The 18060-nt window shown below is 39.6% G+C and overlaps 2 protein-coding genes across 2 annotated transcripts in view; both read right to left on the reverse strand.

Annotated features, from left to right (window-relative positions):
• LOC103147571 (ethanolamine kinase 1) overlaps positions 1 to 464 on the reverse strand; it is a 45634-nt gene extending 45170 nt beyond the window's left edge. The window contains exon 1 of the mRNA XM_007565979.1: positions 393 to 464. The gene's annotated coding sequence lies outside the window, so the exon portion shown is untranslated. The remainder of the gene's footprint in view (positions 1 to 392) is intronic.
• A 1243-nt stretch (positions 465 to 1707) lies between these two features.
• The window catches only part of insc (INSC spindle orientation adaptor protein), a 34723-nt gene continuing 18370 nt past the window's right edge, over positions 1708 to 18060 (reverse strand). Inside the window, exons 6-12 of the mRNA XM_007565980.2 lie at positions 12292 to 12417; positions 7510 to 7681; positions 7187 to 7365; positions 7008 to 7074; positions 5712 to 5867; positions 4152 to 4228; positions 1708 to 2477 (exon numbers count right to left, since the gene is read on the reverse strand). Of these exons, the coding sequence (XP_007566042.1) occupies positions 2349 to 2477; positions 4152 to 4228; positions 5712 to 5867; positions 7008 to 7074; positions 7187 to 7365; positions 7510 to 7681; positions 12292 to 12417 (906 nt within the window). The 3' untranslated portion in view covers positions 1708 to 2348. The remainder of the gene's footprint in view (positions 2478 to 4151; positions 4229 to 5711; positions 5868 to 7007; positions 7075 to 7186; positions 7366 to 7509; positions 7682 to 12291; positions 12418 to 18060) is intronic.

Genomic DNA, 18060 nt, shown 5'->3' on the forward strand with positions numbered 1-18060 from the left:
GACAATACAAAGCGCGAGGTTTTCCACATAGCCTCTTTGCTGCTGCTTTCTGCATCACGTCCAAGACCATTCGTGAGTTTAAAGAAGATTTTTTTTTTTTAATGAATTTATTGAGAGGAGGCTGGGTGGTTCAGCTTGTTCCTCAGTTCAATATCTTTTCGAGTTGGGCGCAGAACTTTTTATTCACCAGATACCTTTACACAAAGCAACCCGAAAGTTAGCAACATAAGGAGCAGAGAGGGAAATGGAACTGATGCAGCTTCACTTTGTCCTCTACGGCTATTCGTTCACTTAGCAGTTCTTTATGCTCAATTCTGATTTTCGTTTCTGAAATTATTATTATTATTATTATTATTATTATTGTGTGTGTGTGTGTCTTCGTTCATACTTACTAAATTAAACCCAACCGCAATGAGACTTCTGCGTGAATGGTTTACGTCCGAAAGCGACCCGCATGCGCAGAAGTAGAACGTTAACGTCACACAGCAGCGCATTGTTTACGGAAGTAATAGCGTATCGAGCCTTTTATGAGTTGATTTTTGAAGCAATGAGAGCCCACAGCAACATCACAAAATCACAATAACAACACAAAGTAAGCTAATAGAAACAAAAGTGGAAACTAATAGCAACGGCAATTTGTGGAGTATTGGCTGCAATGTTAAATTTCTCATTTGTGGGACTAATAAAGTATTACCCATCAACCCAACCTGAGCTCGGTTTTACCGCTGTATGCACTCACTATACAATGGCTGCTGAAAAAGACAAGTGTTTTGCTGTTGACTTACCATCCAGAAACCACGTGGTGCATTCTTGTTGATTGTGCAAGAGACTCTACCTCTGCTTTTCAAAGATGTACAGTTGTATTATTGCACATCTGTTTGCAGCCAATAAAAGTTAAAGGTTGAGTCAGGAGGTGTGGCCAGCAGCAGCTTATTTGGATTTAAAGCAACAAGGCTCTAAAACAGCCCATTCTGAAAATAGGCAGAAGTCAGCAGACAAAATATACATAATCTAAAAAATATTTTTGTGCAAAACAAATGTCATGTATTTGATTTGTGTAGCCCAACAGACATATCCCAACCTGTTCAAAGAGGCATAAAATCCCGCTAATCTTCAGTTTTAGTCTGAACTTAAAATGTTGTTTTATGGGCCTTTGCATCACCACGTCCACTATATTCTAAATATTTCAACTTTATTCTGCAAGTAAATAATAATAATAATAATAATAATAAAAATACAAATTCACTTTTTTTTTACCCTATTTTACCTTTTGCATGACTGTGACTTACCTGCTGTTTTTTTTTTCTTTTTAATCTACTTAATAGTCAGAAATGCAAAACAGATTTAATTAATTAATGGGCAAAGTATTCCTGAAAAATGTCAAAAAACATAGTCTTGTCTTGCATGGATAAAGGAAGGATAAATTATTTTATAAAAAGAAAATGTTATTACAACTTTAAGAATATTTTTTTAAAAATCACAATGAAACACAGAGCATTCAGACATACTTGAGCTTGTAGTCAAATCTCTCTCCTCCAACCTCTTACTGAAATGGGACTTTCTTCTTCATTTTACCTTTTGCTGCTCAGATTGCAAACTAATAAAAGTTTCTCTCCTGTATGTGATCGGCTACTATAACGACTCAACCAAAAACATATACCACTCAAACAAACAAACAAAACAAAAAAAAAACAGAACACATTCAACTCTCTGACAAAGAATGTCTTTATTTAATGCATTGCATACAATAATGGTATATCTATATAAATAAAAGCATTTTTTTTAATTTAAGATTTATTTCGCAGCTGCAACTGTAATATTTGAAATTAATGGCAAATAGGTTTAAGGAAATAACATAATGTGCCAATGTTTTTTTTTTATTATTATTATTTTTTTAACCAAGACAATCACCTCATATTTCTGACTCTGTCTTAAACAAACATTCAAATGATGTAACCTTTCAGGTAAAATACACTCATCACACAAACAATGACAATCTTTGAAACACCTTTGGTCAAGAAGAACAAAAAGAAACCGCACAGTGACAGAATAAATCCAGAATTTGCACAATAATTACTGGCATATTCAATTTTCCACGGAATAAATCGATAAGCTCTTTTTAACCTTAAGCACTGTAAACAATGAATACATTTACAATGTCTGTGGTCCTGTTAAGCCGTACATTCATCTCTAGGCATGCATATAATTATGTGTTCTGCATACTCCGTGCGGCCAAATCCACGGTCGAATTCGGCGAAAACAGACAAAGTTTTATTTGAAAGTTCAAACCGATGTGCGTGGATACGGCTCTGATGACGTCCTCCTTCAGGGCTACAATGTGCGGCTCGTCATACAAAGCTCTCCTCCATGTTGGAGCACAGCAGGAAAGAGTCGACCAGCCGTGGTTTGATGAGCTGGTGGTGGTCGGCCTCCTCGATGCTGTCCGGGCAGCCTGCCGCCAGCCTCCTCAGAGCCGCCTGGAGACACACAAGCATTAGACATGGGCAGAAATAATGCTGCGCATTGAGATCACATTGACATCTTGCTGTTCTGGGTGGTTGCAGCAACACTACGTAATTTTCTGTAACATTGCGTAAAACAGAGGTATACAACTTGGGCTGTATGGTGCAAAGAGTCAGACCTTTTGTGTTTTTTGGCTTAAATCTATAATTAATTTTGATTAATCAATGATAGATTTTAACACTTAGCTTAAGTGTAAAACTTAAGCAAAGCTAATTGTAAGTAAATTTTCATGCAATTAATGCCTTTTTTTTGTTTTTTGTTTTTTACATAAAAAGGTTCTGGCCAGAACCTTTGCACACATTCAAAGGTACGCCCGTAAATTTGACGCACATCCACAAACAACTGCAATGGATGAGAGCGAAAGACAACATGTTGGATTAAATCTATTATTAGCACGTTAATTTTGATCAAGTGCTATGCTTAAGTTAACACATAACAAATTTAAAGTGTTGACACATTAAAAATTTTAACGGAATTAATCGCGTCTTTTGTTCTTGTTTTTTTTTTAACATACAAAGGATCCACTGGGAGCCTTTTTGCACATTTCTGGTAGATCCATAAATCTAATGCACATCCACAAACAGCGACGTAAAGCCACTTCTCTTGGTCCAGTGGGAGTTCATTTTTTCTTCAAAAAACGATATGATGGGACTAGGGCTATAATGATTCCTTGAATGATTTGAGTACCTTGATTATTAAAATTCCATGGGGCAAATTATCTGCATGATAGCTTCCTTAAATTATGTTTTATAATTTTGTTCTGGCCGGGTGATTGATTATGTTGCACACACCTCTGACTTCTGTGTCTGGGTTGTTGCTAAGTGCTAAAAAAAATGTTAAAGGGTTAATAGAGGAGCAATGTTGTGTTAAGTTCCTGAAGGCGGAGTTTCAGAATGAGCAGGAGTTTTTTAAAGAGACAGAGGCCCAATTAAAAAAAAAAAAGTTGTAACAACTGAAGGCAACATAGTTACTTGACTGTGCTATAAAATGGAACAATATGCCTGGAAAATGCATAACACTGCCACTTTAAGGTTGGAAATGATCCGTAAGAAGCTGTGTGTCCTTTGAAGGCCGACGTAGACGCTACGCTGGCACCGCCAAACCCCTGGCTAAAGGGATAAAATGGAATCGCATTAATGTGAAAAGACTGACGAGTAGGGGCATTTCTCAGCCCAATTAATCCTCTAGCCGACGTGCACTTGAAATCACCACATCATAATCATTATGATCGATGGATTCAGAAGAGGACAAAGCTCTTTCTTATTCTATATACATTCTGCGACTCAACACGTTTAAGACGATGCGGAGCCTCTTCTGTATCTCGGCTTCAAGTTACCGAGCTCGTGATATATTGCCATGCCTCAAACATTGCCTCATATAAGTAATTAAGTTGGACCTTGGCTCTCTGCACCCATCTTCAGCGCATCTACCAAATAATTCTACCGCTACGCCACAGAGATCCTTTATGGCTACAGAGGAGAATGTCTGACATTAAATGGAATAGGCAATTTGAATGTTTTGAAAGACTTTTTATTTCTCTTGAGGACACAGGGTCATTCGAAAGCCATTCGGAGCTCTGAAAGAACAAGCACAGAAGCATATAGAAACCGCCGACATGTTCCACCTACCAGGCAGGCCACCAGAACGGAGTCACTGTTATTTCTCTCTGTGGGGGAGCGGCACAGCTCAATGAGACGAGGGACAGCTAAACACAGTGGAGACACACACACACACACACACACGTTCACTTCTAAGAATATAGCTCTTAAGAATGACATGAAACACTGTGGCTTGTTTTGTCTGTTATCATTTCTAATGGACAGGATTTAAATAAAACCAGACATTCAGAGCAGGTCAGAAGTTTTATGTTCACTAATTGTATTTCCATTAGAGACATACTGGTCCAATATCAAAATCTGTATTGGTCCCAATATTGACAAAAATTATACATCGATATTGGTGACAATGTGGCCAATCCACAAGGGCAGATCTATTCACTCTAATTCTATGTTTTGTACGCTGAGCGACGTCATAATTTATTATTTATTTTACGTTATGTTTGTAATTCCTAATTGCACTTTCTGAACCATTTGAAAGAAGGTTTGTTGCTGTTTATATTTACATGTTTGAGCAAGATAGTCAGTTTCAGTTTCTCTATTTATTTTCGATTTTCTGCGATACTCCTAATTAAACTGAGCAAATTAAAGTTGTGTTGTTTATACATGTTTGTTAGCTTGTGACGCTATTGGTCACAAGTGTGATGTAATGGTACAGAGTTATCAAATACATTTGTGACTTATGTCTGTGTTTTAAAAAATAACTGTCTTTCAATAAAATATTTTTGTGCTAAGATGAGGTGGTTGTTTAGCGGTATCAAGTTTAGTATATTCCACAAAACTGCAACAGAAACACTTTTTACTGCATCACGAGTCAGGTGATCAACAACAGGATGTTACTACTGGTGGACACGACAAAGAAGAAGAGAGGAAGTAGGATGACGGCTCTGCATGTTTTTTATTGTCTTATCGTGTGAACAAGCTAATTCACAATTTTACTTGTGTTTCTTATTTAACAGGAACAACGCAATTGCAAAATTGTGTTATATTAACAAGTTTTGTGCTCATTTGTAATGGAAATGTAGCTAGTGATGAATATCACATTAAACACTTTTGAACTATTCTGTTCACAATATTTACTGACTTTCAACAAACATATTTGATGACTTTTTTTAAAACAAGAACTGAGTGCACATGTTTGAATTAATTGTGAATTTTCTTATTCAAACAAGCTCAAACTGATACATGTAGGCTAAAGCACACAGTTTACCAAGATACCGAAACTGATTTATACCATGAAGGAAAAAAATAAAAACTCGACAGGAAGTCATAATTGTGATAAGTCATAGATGAGTCAGCTTTTTTTGTTTTTGTTTTTATAAATGGAGCATAATAACTAGTGTGTGACAAAAGAGGCACATTTAAAAGCATCTTTGCACATTTGCCTTAGTTTACATAGCTCTTTGTTTCTTTCACTGATTGTGCCTTTCTTTTTTAAAACATTGAAGTTTGTCATTAGCCCTGGACTCAGAGAGCAGTTGCCATTTTTAATTCTGCTTTTTTAAATACTTAATTTTCTACTGTTTTTATTTTTTAAAGGAGGAGCAGAACCAATGCGGCGTGACCTTTCACCTTTCAGCTGGATGGCAGTCTGGGCCACATCGGGGTCTCTGCTCAGCCGGGCCAGAGTGACCGCAGCTTTCTGCTGGACGCGCTCGCAGGCAGCCACCTCTGACGGGTTGGAGGACGACGGTTTCTCCCCCAGCAGCAGCAGCAGCCTCTCTATTCCTGATGAAGGAGAAAAAACACGATGACTCGTTTAGAAAGAACAGAAGCATCACTTTTACTCAGCAGAAAGACTTTGAAAACGGTAATAATAGGGAGCAGTTTGGAAAATAATCAATCCCCAAAACATAAGGAATGCTTCAGGTCGCTTGAAGTTGGTTATTTATAAATAATTTATGAGCAGAACAAATATAATAATAGATGAGTTACTAACTAATACTCAAACGCTTGTCAGGCAAACTCCCAAAGATAACTAGATGCTGCCCTCTGGTGGAATAAAAAATAACTACACTCCATTCATTCAGCTTATGTGAATGTTTTAGCACATATTTTTTTTATACAATTTTTTGCAGGAGGGTTTAATATTTACTTCCATATTTTAATATCATCACTTTACTAAAATAACAGCCTAACTCATTTTTTGCCAAAAGTGATTTTTTTTTTTTTGCCGGAATGATCTTTTCATAATAAGAAGGTGATGATTATTTTTGTAGAAAAAACTGTAAGTAAAAAAGAAACAACTTGGGCCATTTTTTTTAGGAAAACGACAACATGCTGAATGACAGCAGAGATGCATATAAAATGAATCCCAAAGAAATTCTCCGTTTGTTACAAAAATTTAATTTCACACAGAAAAATTCATAGAAAAGTTCTTAAACTTTTGATTTGAGAACGTTTACTAAGAGGGAATTACTTATGCAGTGAGAACATTATCAAAGATGCAACGGTGACCCATTTTTACTTTTTAGTTTTTTACCACAAGATTTTCATTTTAAATTTATTCTGGTAATATTAAAACTTTATTCCAGTATTATTTTGACATTGTTATACAACTGTAATATTATGACTTTATTCTCGTAATTAAAGTAAAAAATATTAGCCTAACGTTCTGTTGAAAAATTCACCTGAATTCAAAGTTCAAATAAACAGAAGCTGTGGAACATGCTTGTCAAACAAGATGGCCGCCCTGACATCACAATGAACTATGAAAACCCAAGAAATGAATTGGTTCCAAAATTTAAATCTTCAGAAACCAAAAATTAGATTCATTGATACAAGTGATTTGTGGTCCAGGTCTACAATAACAAAAAAATAAAAACATGGTAAACAGAAATGAGAAACCGCAGCAGTAAATCTGATTACCTTGCTCTTGCAAGACTTCAGAAGCACACGACTCCAAAACAGAAAGATTTGCCAAAATTGTCACCACCTGAAGTTGAAGTGATGCAAAAGGAAAAAAGATGAGTAAATAGTGTGTGTGTCTGTGTGCGTGTATATGTGTGTGTGTGTGTGCTGGGGCCCGTTTCGGCTGCTTCCAGTACCTGGTCTTTGGAGTAGGGCGTGTCCACCCTCTGGCGGTCCTTGCAGGCCTGCAGCAGGATGTGGATGGCGTTCAGCTGCAGCAGGATCTCACACGCCATGCTGTCGAAGAATGTGATGTTGGCCAAGGCCGCAGAGGCCAGGAGGAACACTTCGCCACAGGAGGCGCTCTCGCACAGCTCTGGGAGAGGAAACAGCAACCTATTTAAGTCATTTAAATAGGTATCAACATTTGCTGCAACAAATTGTTGGGAAACAAATAGACATTTTTTATTATTAACAGAAAGTTTTGTTGATGCAGATTGTTTTTGGCGTCACCACTCACTGATGAGCGCTGTGACGATGTCGTGCATGCTCTCCAGGAAGCTGGCCAGGTGCTGGGTGGAGGTGTGGTGGGGTGAAGTGATCTGGGCCACCACGGCCGCAGCCTCGGCCCGGGCAGCCTCCACACTGCTCTCATCGGTCAAGATGTCTGCCAGGCACAGGATCCCGTCCACCTGCAGGTCGGTCACAAACACACCTGACTAGGTCAGTGGGAAACTGGCCTCTTAAGGGGCAGCGTTATGTGTTTTCCAGCAACATCTGATCATTTTTGTAGCACAATCAAGAAGCTGTTACCTTGACTTCTTAAAAAGTCTTGCATTTACCAATTGTGACTTAAAAGAAATTAATCTGACTTAGTAATTTAACGCCCTTAAATTGGGCCTCTGTCTTTTTAAGAAACTCTTTCTAAAACTCCACCTTCAGGAAGTCATCACAAAATGGCTCCTCTATTAACCCTTTCACAACCAGCGTTGCACTGAGAGGAAGCTCCTATAATTAGCTCAGCTGGTGTTTGCTAATTGCTGCTAGCTAGTCTGAAGGAGTCGCGGGGGGAGGGCTGATGTGTGAGGTGAAAACTCTGAAGCTTGGAAACAGAGGCTCCTCGAAGGCAGAGCGAGGTCCGCCCAGGCGTTTTGGACAGCCACAGTTGCAATGGTATCAGTGGTTATCATGGAGATTAGCGGTTCGCTCAAATAGCCATGAAAAAATCAAGGGAACACTCCAGGTACGTTTTTGATGAGACAATAACATTATAACATGATATGAAGCTCAACAAAGTCGATTTTATGCAATACTGCCTCTTTAAAACAAGCATTCCTGCAGCAACACCTTCACTGTTGAGGTTTCAGGTTAAAGAAACCAAATCAAAACCCACTGTTCATTTGCGGACGGTCATCCTAAAAACTTTCAACTAATCAACAGGTCTAGACTTTAAAACCAATTACTAGACCAACATGTGAGCAGCAACAAGGTTCTGAGCAACACTTCAGACTAAACTTTATTAAGTCCTATGAAATACACGGAAGATTGTGAAAAAATACTTTTAGCAAAGTTCAACATTTACTTTCATGAGTGATGTCAGAGCAGTATCTTTCAAAGTAGCGACTCTGGCCACCATGGGGCGCTGTGGAGGCCTCAGAATGCTAGAGGAAAGATAAGTTAAAGCAATTTTTTTTAAACTCCAAAAATAAAAAAACAACACAAGAAATATATTAATTCGATTTTTTAAAAAGTTTTTTTTTCTAAGTTTTATAAGTCATTATTATAAAATATAAGTTAAAATAAGTTAATGAAGTGTTATTTTCTATGCTCATGTTTCTGATTGGCTCCCAGTCAAATTTACTAAGCTGCTTTGCTCTTCAAGCTAGCAGCTTCAAAACGGACAAGTTTCTCACAAAAAAAGTTTCTCACACTGCTGCAAAAACCATCTAAAATCAGAAAGTATGAGGCAGCATTTTTGTTAAACAAATATAATAATTATTCAATAGTGAATAAAACTGAGAAGAAACATTCTAAAAGTTGATGTTTCTTTGCATATTTTGTAGCATTGTCTGTGGGTTTGGAAATGGGCTTAGCTTCCAGAAGCTAACCCTTTTTCAGGTGCCATGATAAGGAACAGTTTAGGAATCCCTACAGAGAGCCGATTCCTGAGGCTGTCATGCTTTAGGACCGGTCATCCACCAGGGGGCAGTGTTGTTCAGTTTAAAGCGCACCAGCAAACATCTGTTAACCTGCGCCTGTATTAGACCTCAATGATAAACTGTTTCTGCGTGGATGTAAATGTTGGAATGAATACACACTGCAAAACACAGCAGAATAAACTAAAATGCATTTTTTGGGGGGGTTAACCTACACACGTGTGGGGAAAACTAATTAGCTTTGCATATTAATTAGCTGTTTCTGACACTGCTGTGGTCCCAGCAGCAGTCACATTTCTCATCTGGGAACAGAATGAACCAGAAGCTGCTGGGAGCTCAGCCTCCAACCAGATATGCCTGAAAACTGAAAGTTTACCAACAAACATCTCAAGTGGAGCCGGCTGTCAGCTCTCAGCCTTCCACACCTGTCAGTCTTATCTGCAGACGAGCATCAGCCCGCCGAGCTTCACAGGACAACTTCCTATTTTTGTCTCTGCGGACGTCAGCAGCGCCGCGCGACAGCGGCCCACTGACGTGGAACCGTTCGCTCTCCACGCCCACGTTTATCTACGGTTTCATCCTTCCCCCAACCCCACCGCCAACAGGACCACCCTCCTCCCTTCTCCTTCGTAAAACTGGATGTTCCCCCCAGCTCCTCGCTTACAGGACAGTAAATGTATCTGCATTAATCTGTTCGCTCAGTCGTCTTTACATAACCGTCAGACGTGCCAGATAAGTTAGAAGAAAGTTGGCGCAACGTAAACCTGGGAGCTTGGCATCAGGAAATAACAAAGACAAAACATATTTTTATGTTTTGATGTTATTATCTTAGAAAAAAGTTTGTGTTGTAGCTGCAGGCCTTTGACTTTAACAAAATATGCTCCTGCCTGCTTCAGTCTGTGACAATATACACAGGATATGAAAAGTAATGCAGCATTTTCACTTAGTCAACTTAGGTAATGTTTGTTTTCAACAGATACTTGAGAAATAACTGCAGACAAAAGGATATTTTGTATGTTAGTTTAAAAATCACTTATTGCCTTAGTACTAAAAAACCTGTTTTCATGGTAACAAACTTCCAGACCTCTCAGGTCTTCTGGTTCTGGTCTGCTGTGCATCTCCAGAACCAGACCCAAACATGCAGCTGTCAGCTTCTATGCACCACAGATCTGGAACAAACTTCCAGCAAACTGCAGAACTACCGGAACATTGAGTTCCTCTAAATAAAGGCTAAAGACTCACCTTGCCACTCATAATAACTGGAACTTGATCAGTAATTCTGATGATGGCATTTGACTAAATGTAATGTTTATAGCTTGCTTCATAATTGATGACTATGTGATTTTTTTATGATTATGTAAAGCACTTTGAAAGCAAACATGCCTTTATTTTCCACATAATTACTGTCTGTTTTTAAACTATTTTCCAAAACATGCATATTTCTCTTTCTTGTAAGCCCAGCAGCCATCTTCTGTCGGCTAACTGGTAGTCCTCAGCAACAGGTGGGGGTGGGGCTGTGATGTCACTCTGACACTTCCTCTGGCATGCCATTAAAAGGACTACACCATGATGAAAAATGTTTGTGTTGGTCCACCTTGAAACCAGAAACAGAGTGTAACCATAGCAACACAGCTGGTGTTTGGTAAGTCCACATCGCTTAAAACTTCCAAACCAAACACCACCATCTTCCTTTCTACTTCATCCCTTATCAATGAGGAACCTTCCACAATGTAGCATCGTAATGACGGCAGTAAGTGCTGGAGTTTTCTCTACACCTGGTCTTTCCTAGCTCAACACAGACAGGTGTCTTTCTCAAGCCTGAGCGATCGGCGGGTAGCGCTCCGTAGCTCAGACCCGCCTGACAGCTCCCCCTTTGGGAATGGCTTGCTAATCCAGGGCGGACTTTGCTTCGCGACAAAGCGTCTTCACAGTTGGATAACTCCTGCCATTACCAGCTGCTCTTTCCACCAACAGACACCGCTGCGGCATCATTATTTGCCGGGATCATGTTGCGTTTCGTCTCTCCGGCTCGGCTGCTGTTTATTTTTGGTCGTATTCTCCGCAGAGAATGAAGGAGGACAGACAATAAGGGATGTCTCATTAGCTTTCTCTCTGCCTGCCACGCCCTCTTTGCTTTGCATGCACAAACGCCAACAGGGTTGGACAATTCAGCTCAGTACGGTCTTGGTGTTTGACCTGTCAGCTTAGCATTCAGAAGCTCTAACTAATGACCTCATGAATAAGTCCTACAGGGCCTGACCAGGAGTCATGTAAACAGACATTCACTTCATCTAGTCATCATATTGCAGATGTTGTCTTTCTCATTGTCTGAAAGTTACACAGCAGGGTTTCATAAAACGCATTAGGAAATTCATTCTCAGAAAGTCAAATGACTACAAATATGAAAGTACTGAAGGGAGGCGTGAGACAAAGGTTGGATGGAACAGTGACATCTCAACTTGCTTACACCAAGGCGTGCCCATAACCATTTTCTACAGCATGAGACAAGGTGGATCAGAAGCCCAAAACATCCTTTCGACCCGTATCTTTCTATCTAGCTTTACGTTTTGCAGATGAGGTAGTTCTGTTGATGTCTTCCAGCAATGACCTTTAGCGTACGCTAGGATGGTTTCAATATAAGTGTGGAGAGGCAGTGATACTCACATAACTGAGCTAAAAAAATATAAGCTACCCCTAACTTATGGTCATGAAAGATACAACATGACTGAAAGAATGAAATCCTGGATTGAAGCACTCGAAATATTACTCCATTCCTTTGTAGGGTGGCCTCATCCATCTGTAGAGTTAAGGGTAGGAGTGTCATCATCCAGCGGGAGATCCAGTGAGATCGAAAGGAGTCAGAGTTAATGCCCTTTGGAAGATTTCTGAACATATTCCACAGATTTAGACTTCCCTCAATCCCACCTGACCTAGGATTACCATGAGATTCATAAGAAACTAAAGAGAGAAATGAGAGAATGTTACTCCCATGACGCTGTCTTGAATAAGTGGAAGATATGTAGTGTAGAGTAGAGTTTGGGCTTGAAGTCACTCAGACTTCATTCTTTTGAACACGCCATAAAACAGATGGAGAAGATGTTCTTCACAAGCGGATAAAGGAAACTGTGTGTTAGAGATAGATGTACCTTATCCAGCTGGTTGATGCCCTCTTCCACGCAGCAGATGGAAGCCACCGTTCTCAGAGCGTGAGCGTAGAGGTCTCTGAAGCGGTCCTGCCTGCAGATCTTGAACAGGGCCACCACAGCTCCTTCCTGTATGCAAATGGAAAACACCATTTCATCTACAGCTGTCAAGAAAGACTGTTGTTAAGACTCAGGGCCAATCGCTTCATGAAACTGAACCTGCATGCGTATTGAAGTAATTGATTATCAGCTGCAGTAATCAATGAGATGGCAACGATAAAATATGTTACTCATAATCATAAGGTTACGTTTCATTCATTGTCAGAATTATTTTTCATTGGTGCTTATCTCCTGCGGTCATTGGGAAGTTTATAAAATGTCCTAGAGAGAAGATTGTTTTAGTCTGTAAACAGACGACCCACTAATGAAAACACTCACTGCTTCATTCAGGTCTATGGACTTTGTAGTTACTGCCCTGCAGTGAATTTCCCATTCTATCTTCTGCAAACCTGCCAGCTGATCTGCTGTGAGGGGGCTGTAGAGAACAAGCGTCCTATTGTGCTGCATTCAGGATGCGACTTTGCGTGATGCTTCAGATTCAGAACGAAGGATATTCCCACGCGGCCTGGGTAGCAGCTGTCTGGATGTGTTAACCTGAAGAGACGCCGGCCTCACACCTCCACGGCCTGCGACACCTGTCGTCTCTTTCCAACCTGCAACCTCGAATAAAACTCCAGACGGTTTGGTTTCTGACTGAGTCACTGATAGAAAACCCAGAAATCGGCTTTGTTTGGTTGGCATTTCCTGACGTATGAGAATTAGTGAATATCTGATTTTCTTCATGTTCTTTTGTCGTTCCCATCTTGAAGAGAAACTAAGAAAAGTGGCCTCTGTGTTACAAGTATACTTTAGAGTAGACTGTATCGCGGGAATAAAAACTTTATTTTCGCGATATTATGACTTCATTCTCATATTATTTTGGCTTTATTCTCATATGACTTTATTGTTGTAATATTATGACTTTATTCACATATAATGACATTATTCTTGTATTGTTATGACTTTGTTCTCATTTTATTTTGACTTTACTTTCATATTTCGACTTTATTCTCGTACGACCTTATTTTTGTAATAATCTGACTTTAATTTTGTAATTATATTTTGTTCTTTTAAATCTTTTCTTAGTACAAAAGTAATACTCAGCGTTATATAACAGGTGCTGCTAGTAGAGGGAAAACTTTCAGCCTCAAACTCAAACTAAATGTCTCCTCCTCTCCAGAGCCGACGTCACACTTTCTCGTAACAAAATGAGACGCCACACGTCACCGTCCGCTTTTGTCCTGTGGACGTGCATAATTGGACAAAATGACACGTCAAATTGCTCCTTGCTACCCGGATTCCAGAGCCAGCAGCGTCGCTCTCGGCCCTGGAGAGTCCAAGGGACCTGAGATGACCAGCGGATTTGGCCGGCTCCTCTCGGCGAGCCCGCCAGCTGCAGAACCTCTCAAATCCCACCTGCAATTTCTGATGTCAGCTGAAACAAGTGAAACTATGCACGTCCCATGAATGGAAACCAGCTAGCTGAGAAAAAAAAAAAATAATAAAATAGATTTGCAAGTCCGTAATAGCGGGCATTTTCTCTTTTGCTTGGTGTAAACAAACAAAAATAGCTTCTTCACTCGTTCCGTGTTCGGTGCGAAAGCGTCCCTCTGTCGAAACGGATTGGGAGCGACTGAATTGTATTCCCCCGTGCACACGGCTGGAATTACCTGGAGGAAGACGAAGCCTGTAACTACCACCATTATCCTAATAAGGCCATTATGCTGGACTGGCATGTCTCGTGTTGTGCTGGGTTGTGCTGCTGAGGCTTGGAGTGGTTAATCATCCTGCCCTCCAGCCTGACCGCTCTTCCCTGTTCGCTGCCTACGCAGTCCCGCTCTGCGTTACCTGGCAGGACTGTCGCCGCCGTCACACACGCTGTAGAAAAGCTCAGGCTTCTGATTCAGGATGCCCAGGCTTGTCCCTGTTGTTTCGCTATGAAAGCAGAAGATATTAAAAAAAAAAAAAAAAAAGTAGTAAAAATACGATCCAGCTGGATCTGAAAAGGACTCGTTTTATTTTTTAGTGTGTATAAAAGGTGGAAAACTTTTCTTTCCAAATAGATTTACTTTTATCTTTTGCTGATTATATTTGAGATGTTCATTTTGGTCCAAGCATAATTAGCAAGTAAATGGATTTTATATGATTTTTTCCCCCATTGTGGCTGATTACTACCACAGCTCAAAGTGATACTAGAATAAGGTCGTAACAATGAGAACAAAGCCATAATAAAATCATATTAAAATTTTAATACATTACAAGAAAAATCTCATAATTTGACTTTATTCTCGTAACTTTATAACTTTATTTTCATATGACTTCATTCTCATAGATTATGCAGATGGTGATTTGCAAAAAGACAAATAAAGGTGCACAAATTGAATTATATTTTATGTAATTTTATCCACACAATATCCAAGATATAAGGTGCCTGTGAAAAGTATTCACCCCTTGAATGTTGTACCGTTTTAATTGCTTTCACAAATCAATCATGATGAGCTCTGGTTGTGGCTGATTAGTATAGCTGCAAAGACACTTTTTACCGCCATTATCATATTATTGTTTTCATTATTATTATGCCACTCATTCTAAACCGGGCCCAGGCATCACTGACAGTAACACACCAAGCATCACAGTTGCCTCACTTTGAAAAACTCTTTCCGTCCCCGTTGAGGTGAAAGGCCTGGCTCTTGGTCTCCTCTAAATCACATTTTTTTCTTGCTTAACTTGCAGCTGCATGCAGGAAGCAGCTAAATCTATTCTGAGGAAAAGTTTTGGCTTGTTCCTGTTAGCAGCTGCAAAGTTCAGTCCAGCTTAAAGGATTCGTTTCATTTGAAGGGGGGGGGAACAGTTTGGGTCCGACGGTTCAAATTTCTTCATCAAAATTAAAGATTCCAACAGAAATAGGACGCAATGGTCTTCCCAAAACGCTGACCTGCAGCCTCTTTAAATTTGTTTGAGCCATGCTTTAAAGCCAATGCCTTGCCAGGAAGCCAATCAAATTGAAAGGAACACATCCCAGCTGGAGTTACACCAGAGTCTTGTGGATTGCTATAAAACCCATGTGTTCGAGGTATGACTTGCTATTTGGGCTTTTACCCATACATTAGTGGTAATGTATGTATATGTAGTGGTATACATGAGAAAACCAGATCCACATCACTACCCAAATCGGTTTACTGTTTCTGGTTAAAATCATATTCCAACATTTCAAATAATTTCCTACCAGCTGTGAAGGAGTAATGGGGAACTAACAGACTCAGCCGTCTCAAGGTGCATGGAGATGATTCTGTACAACCGGATTATGTGAAAGAGCAGGTGTCCAAACAGCACGCTGTGTTTTAGGGACGAAGGCAGCAGATGTTCTACATCCTGGTTGTAAGGCATTAATATTGAAACATTGAGGTCTAGTTGGTTGTTTCAGACGACTGCAGTGATGTCAGAGGCTTTAGATTGGTAGCCAAAACCAAAAAGGCGTGGAAGAAAATGAAAAACTACCAGTTTAATGGATCAGAGAAGGGCCAAAATAGTAAAGACTGAGGCAACAATCATCTCCAGGGTGATCAAAGGTCTACAGTTCCTGTGAGTATCGTAACAATCAGCAGACGCCTGTCTGGAGTCAAGCTATCACCAAATCCCCACTGAAAATAACTGCACTAAAGAGAAAAGGCATCAGATGTTATGGGTTGTTTTGGACACAAAATCACTGAAATCAAGTCAGTATAAACTGAAAAGTACGTTGAGTCAGACATCAAGTTACAGAAATGTTTTTTATACAATTGTATCCGACATACAGCTCTGGAAAAAATGAAGAGACCACTTACCATGATCAGTTTCTGTGATTTTACTTTTTATAGATATATGTTTGAGTAAATGAATATTGTTCTTTTATTCTATGAACTACTGACATGTCTCCAAAATTTCAAGCAAACATTAAGTAAGTATTTATTAGCAGAAAATGAGAAATGGTCAAAATAATGAAAAAGATGCAGTGCTTTCAGACCGCAAATACTGCAAAGAAAACAAGTTCATATCCATTTAGAAACATCATTAATATTTTAACTCACGAAGAGTTCAGAAATCAATACTTGGTGGAAAAACCATGAAGTTTTCAATGGGCATCATGCTGAAAGAAAACATTGTCTAACATGTTGTACAAAGGCAACGTCTTGAAACGTCTCCATCTTGAAACATAAACTCACAGCCTTGTTGGAAAATGGAACAAAAGCAGAAAACATCTAAAAATATATATTTTTATAACCAGACACACCTTTTCTCTGGATGCCTTCGACTGGCATGACTTCCCAATTTGTACCAGTTGACAGTCAATGTTGGGGGTGGGATTAATATAAAGTAATGTAAATGAAAAGTCTTTGCTAACACCAACAGGTGGTTTGAGGACAATTCTTCTGGAACTTTGAGGCCTGTCCTGTTTGCAAAGTGCCAACATTTAAATGGTCATATTGTCTTAATTTTTATTTGATGTCATCAGAAAGCTAAGAATCCACACTTTCAGAATCTGTAAATAACTCAAAATGAGACTTTTTCATGGTTTTCTCGTCAGATATCAGATTGCTTCATGCAGAAGAGGAACTACCCTGGAGATTGATGTTTCTAACGTCACAACCTCAAACACAATAAACGAGTAACACCTTCGCTCCAGATCTATCAGATTAACAAAGACACCAATCTAATCTCCAGACTTTAGTCCCAGAGAAAACTCCTCAGAAAGGCATCAAATAATTATTCCCAGTGCATTTCTGTGAATGGAAATGCATGCTATCAAAATAACTGAACTTTACTCACTCTTTTAGGACCACTGCCGTTATTAAGGAGCTCAAAATTGTTAGGATATTTATGTCGATGATGAGTGCGTGTAAACTTCTGACCAGAACTGTAAATCCTATCTAGCTTACAGTTTATAGTTTGGTTTCTTGCCAGTTTCGCTCTGACTCGTATTCTTCTTCTCCTTACCCCCGCCCCTCCTTTCACTGTCCTTTTTCTAATTAAGGTAAAACAATCTAAGTGGATGTGTTGGAAATATTTCTGAACTCCAGCAGCAAATCTGCAATGTGGCCCCATATATCACCGAAAAAGTGATCATTTCTGCTACTATAAAGCCAGACGATGGCTGGTTTTAGAGGAAATATCTTTTGCTTCTCTCTCTCTCTCCCTCTGAGCATCTCCCACTTTTCACAGATTGCTGGGCTTCTCGTTCGCTACTTCCCCGTCTCTTCCACCCATTTCACCCTCATTCGCTAAATGGATCCCTCGGAGGACTGTTCTGCTCACACTTCATGCGTCTCCATCCGTGTCTCCCCAGCTATACGGGCCCACACTGCGTGTAATTTGTTTCCGTCTCATAGTTTTATGAATCATTCCCTCTCTGCTCCGCTGAGCTCGCTGGCAGGAAAAGAGGTGATTTAGAACAAGATTTACAAGCAGAAACCTTGTCAGTGAGAGTTTAAGTAATTTCCTTAGAGATGACGCGACGCTGAACAAACGGCTTGTTTGAAGCAGGGACCACATGGTGGGCTGGCATGCTCTATGCAGTCAGAAACGTCTGGGCAGCAAAGCCTTGACTTCGTGTCTTCTAATAACTCAATTCAGTAAAATTCAAAAATTCTTTATTTGTCCCAAATGAAAACTGAATATCGTAACTTCAAGTAACTT

The sequence above is a fragment of the Poecilia formosa genome, unplaced genomic scaffold (genome assembly GCF_000485575.1).
Source record: "Poecilia formosa unplaced genomic scaffold, Poecilia_formosa-5.1.2 Scaffold185, whole genome shotgun sequence".
Classification (NCBI taxonomy): domain Eukaryota; kingdom Metazoa; phylum Chordata; class Actinopteri; order Cyprinodontiformes; family Poeciliidae; genus Poecilia; species Poecilia formosa.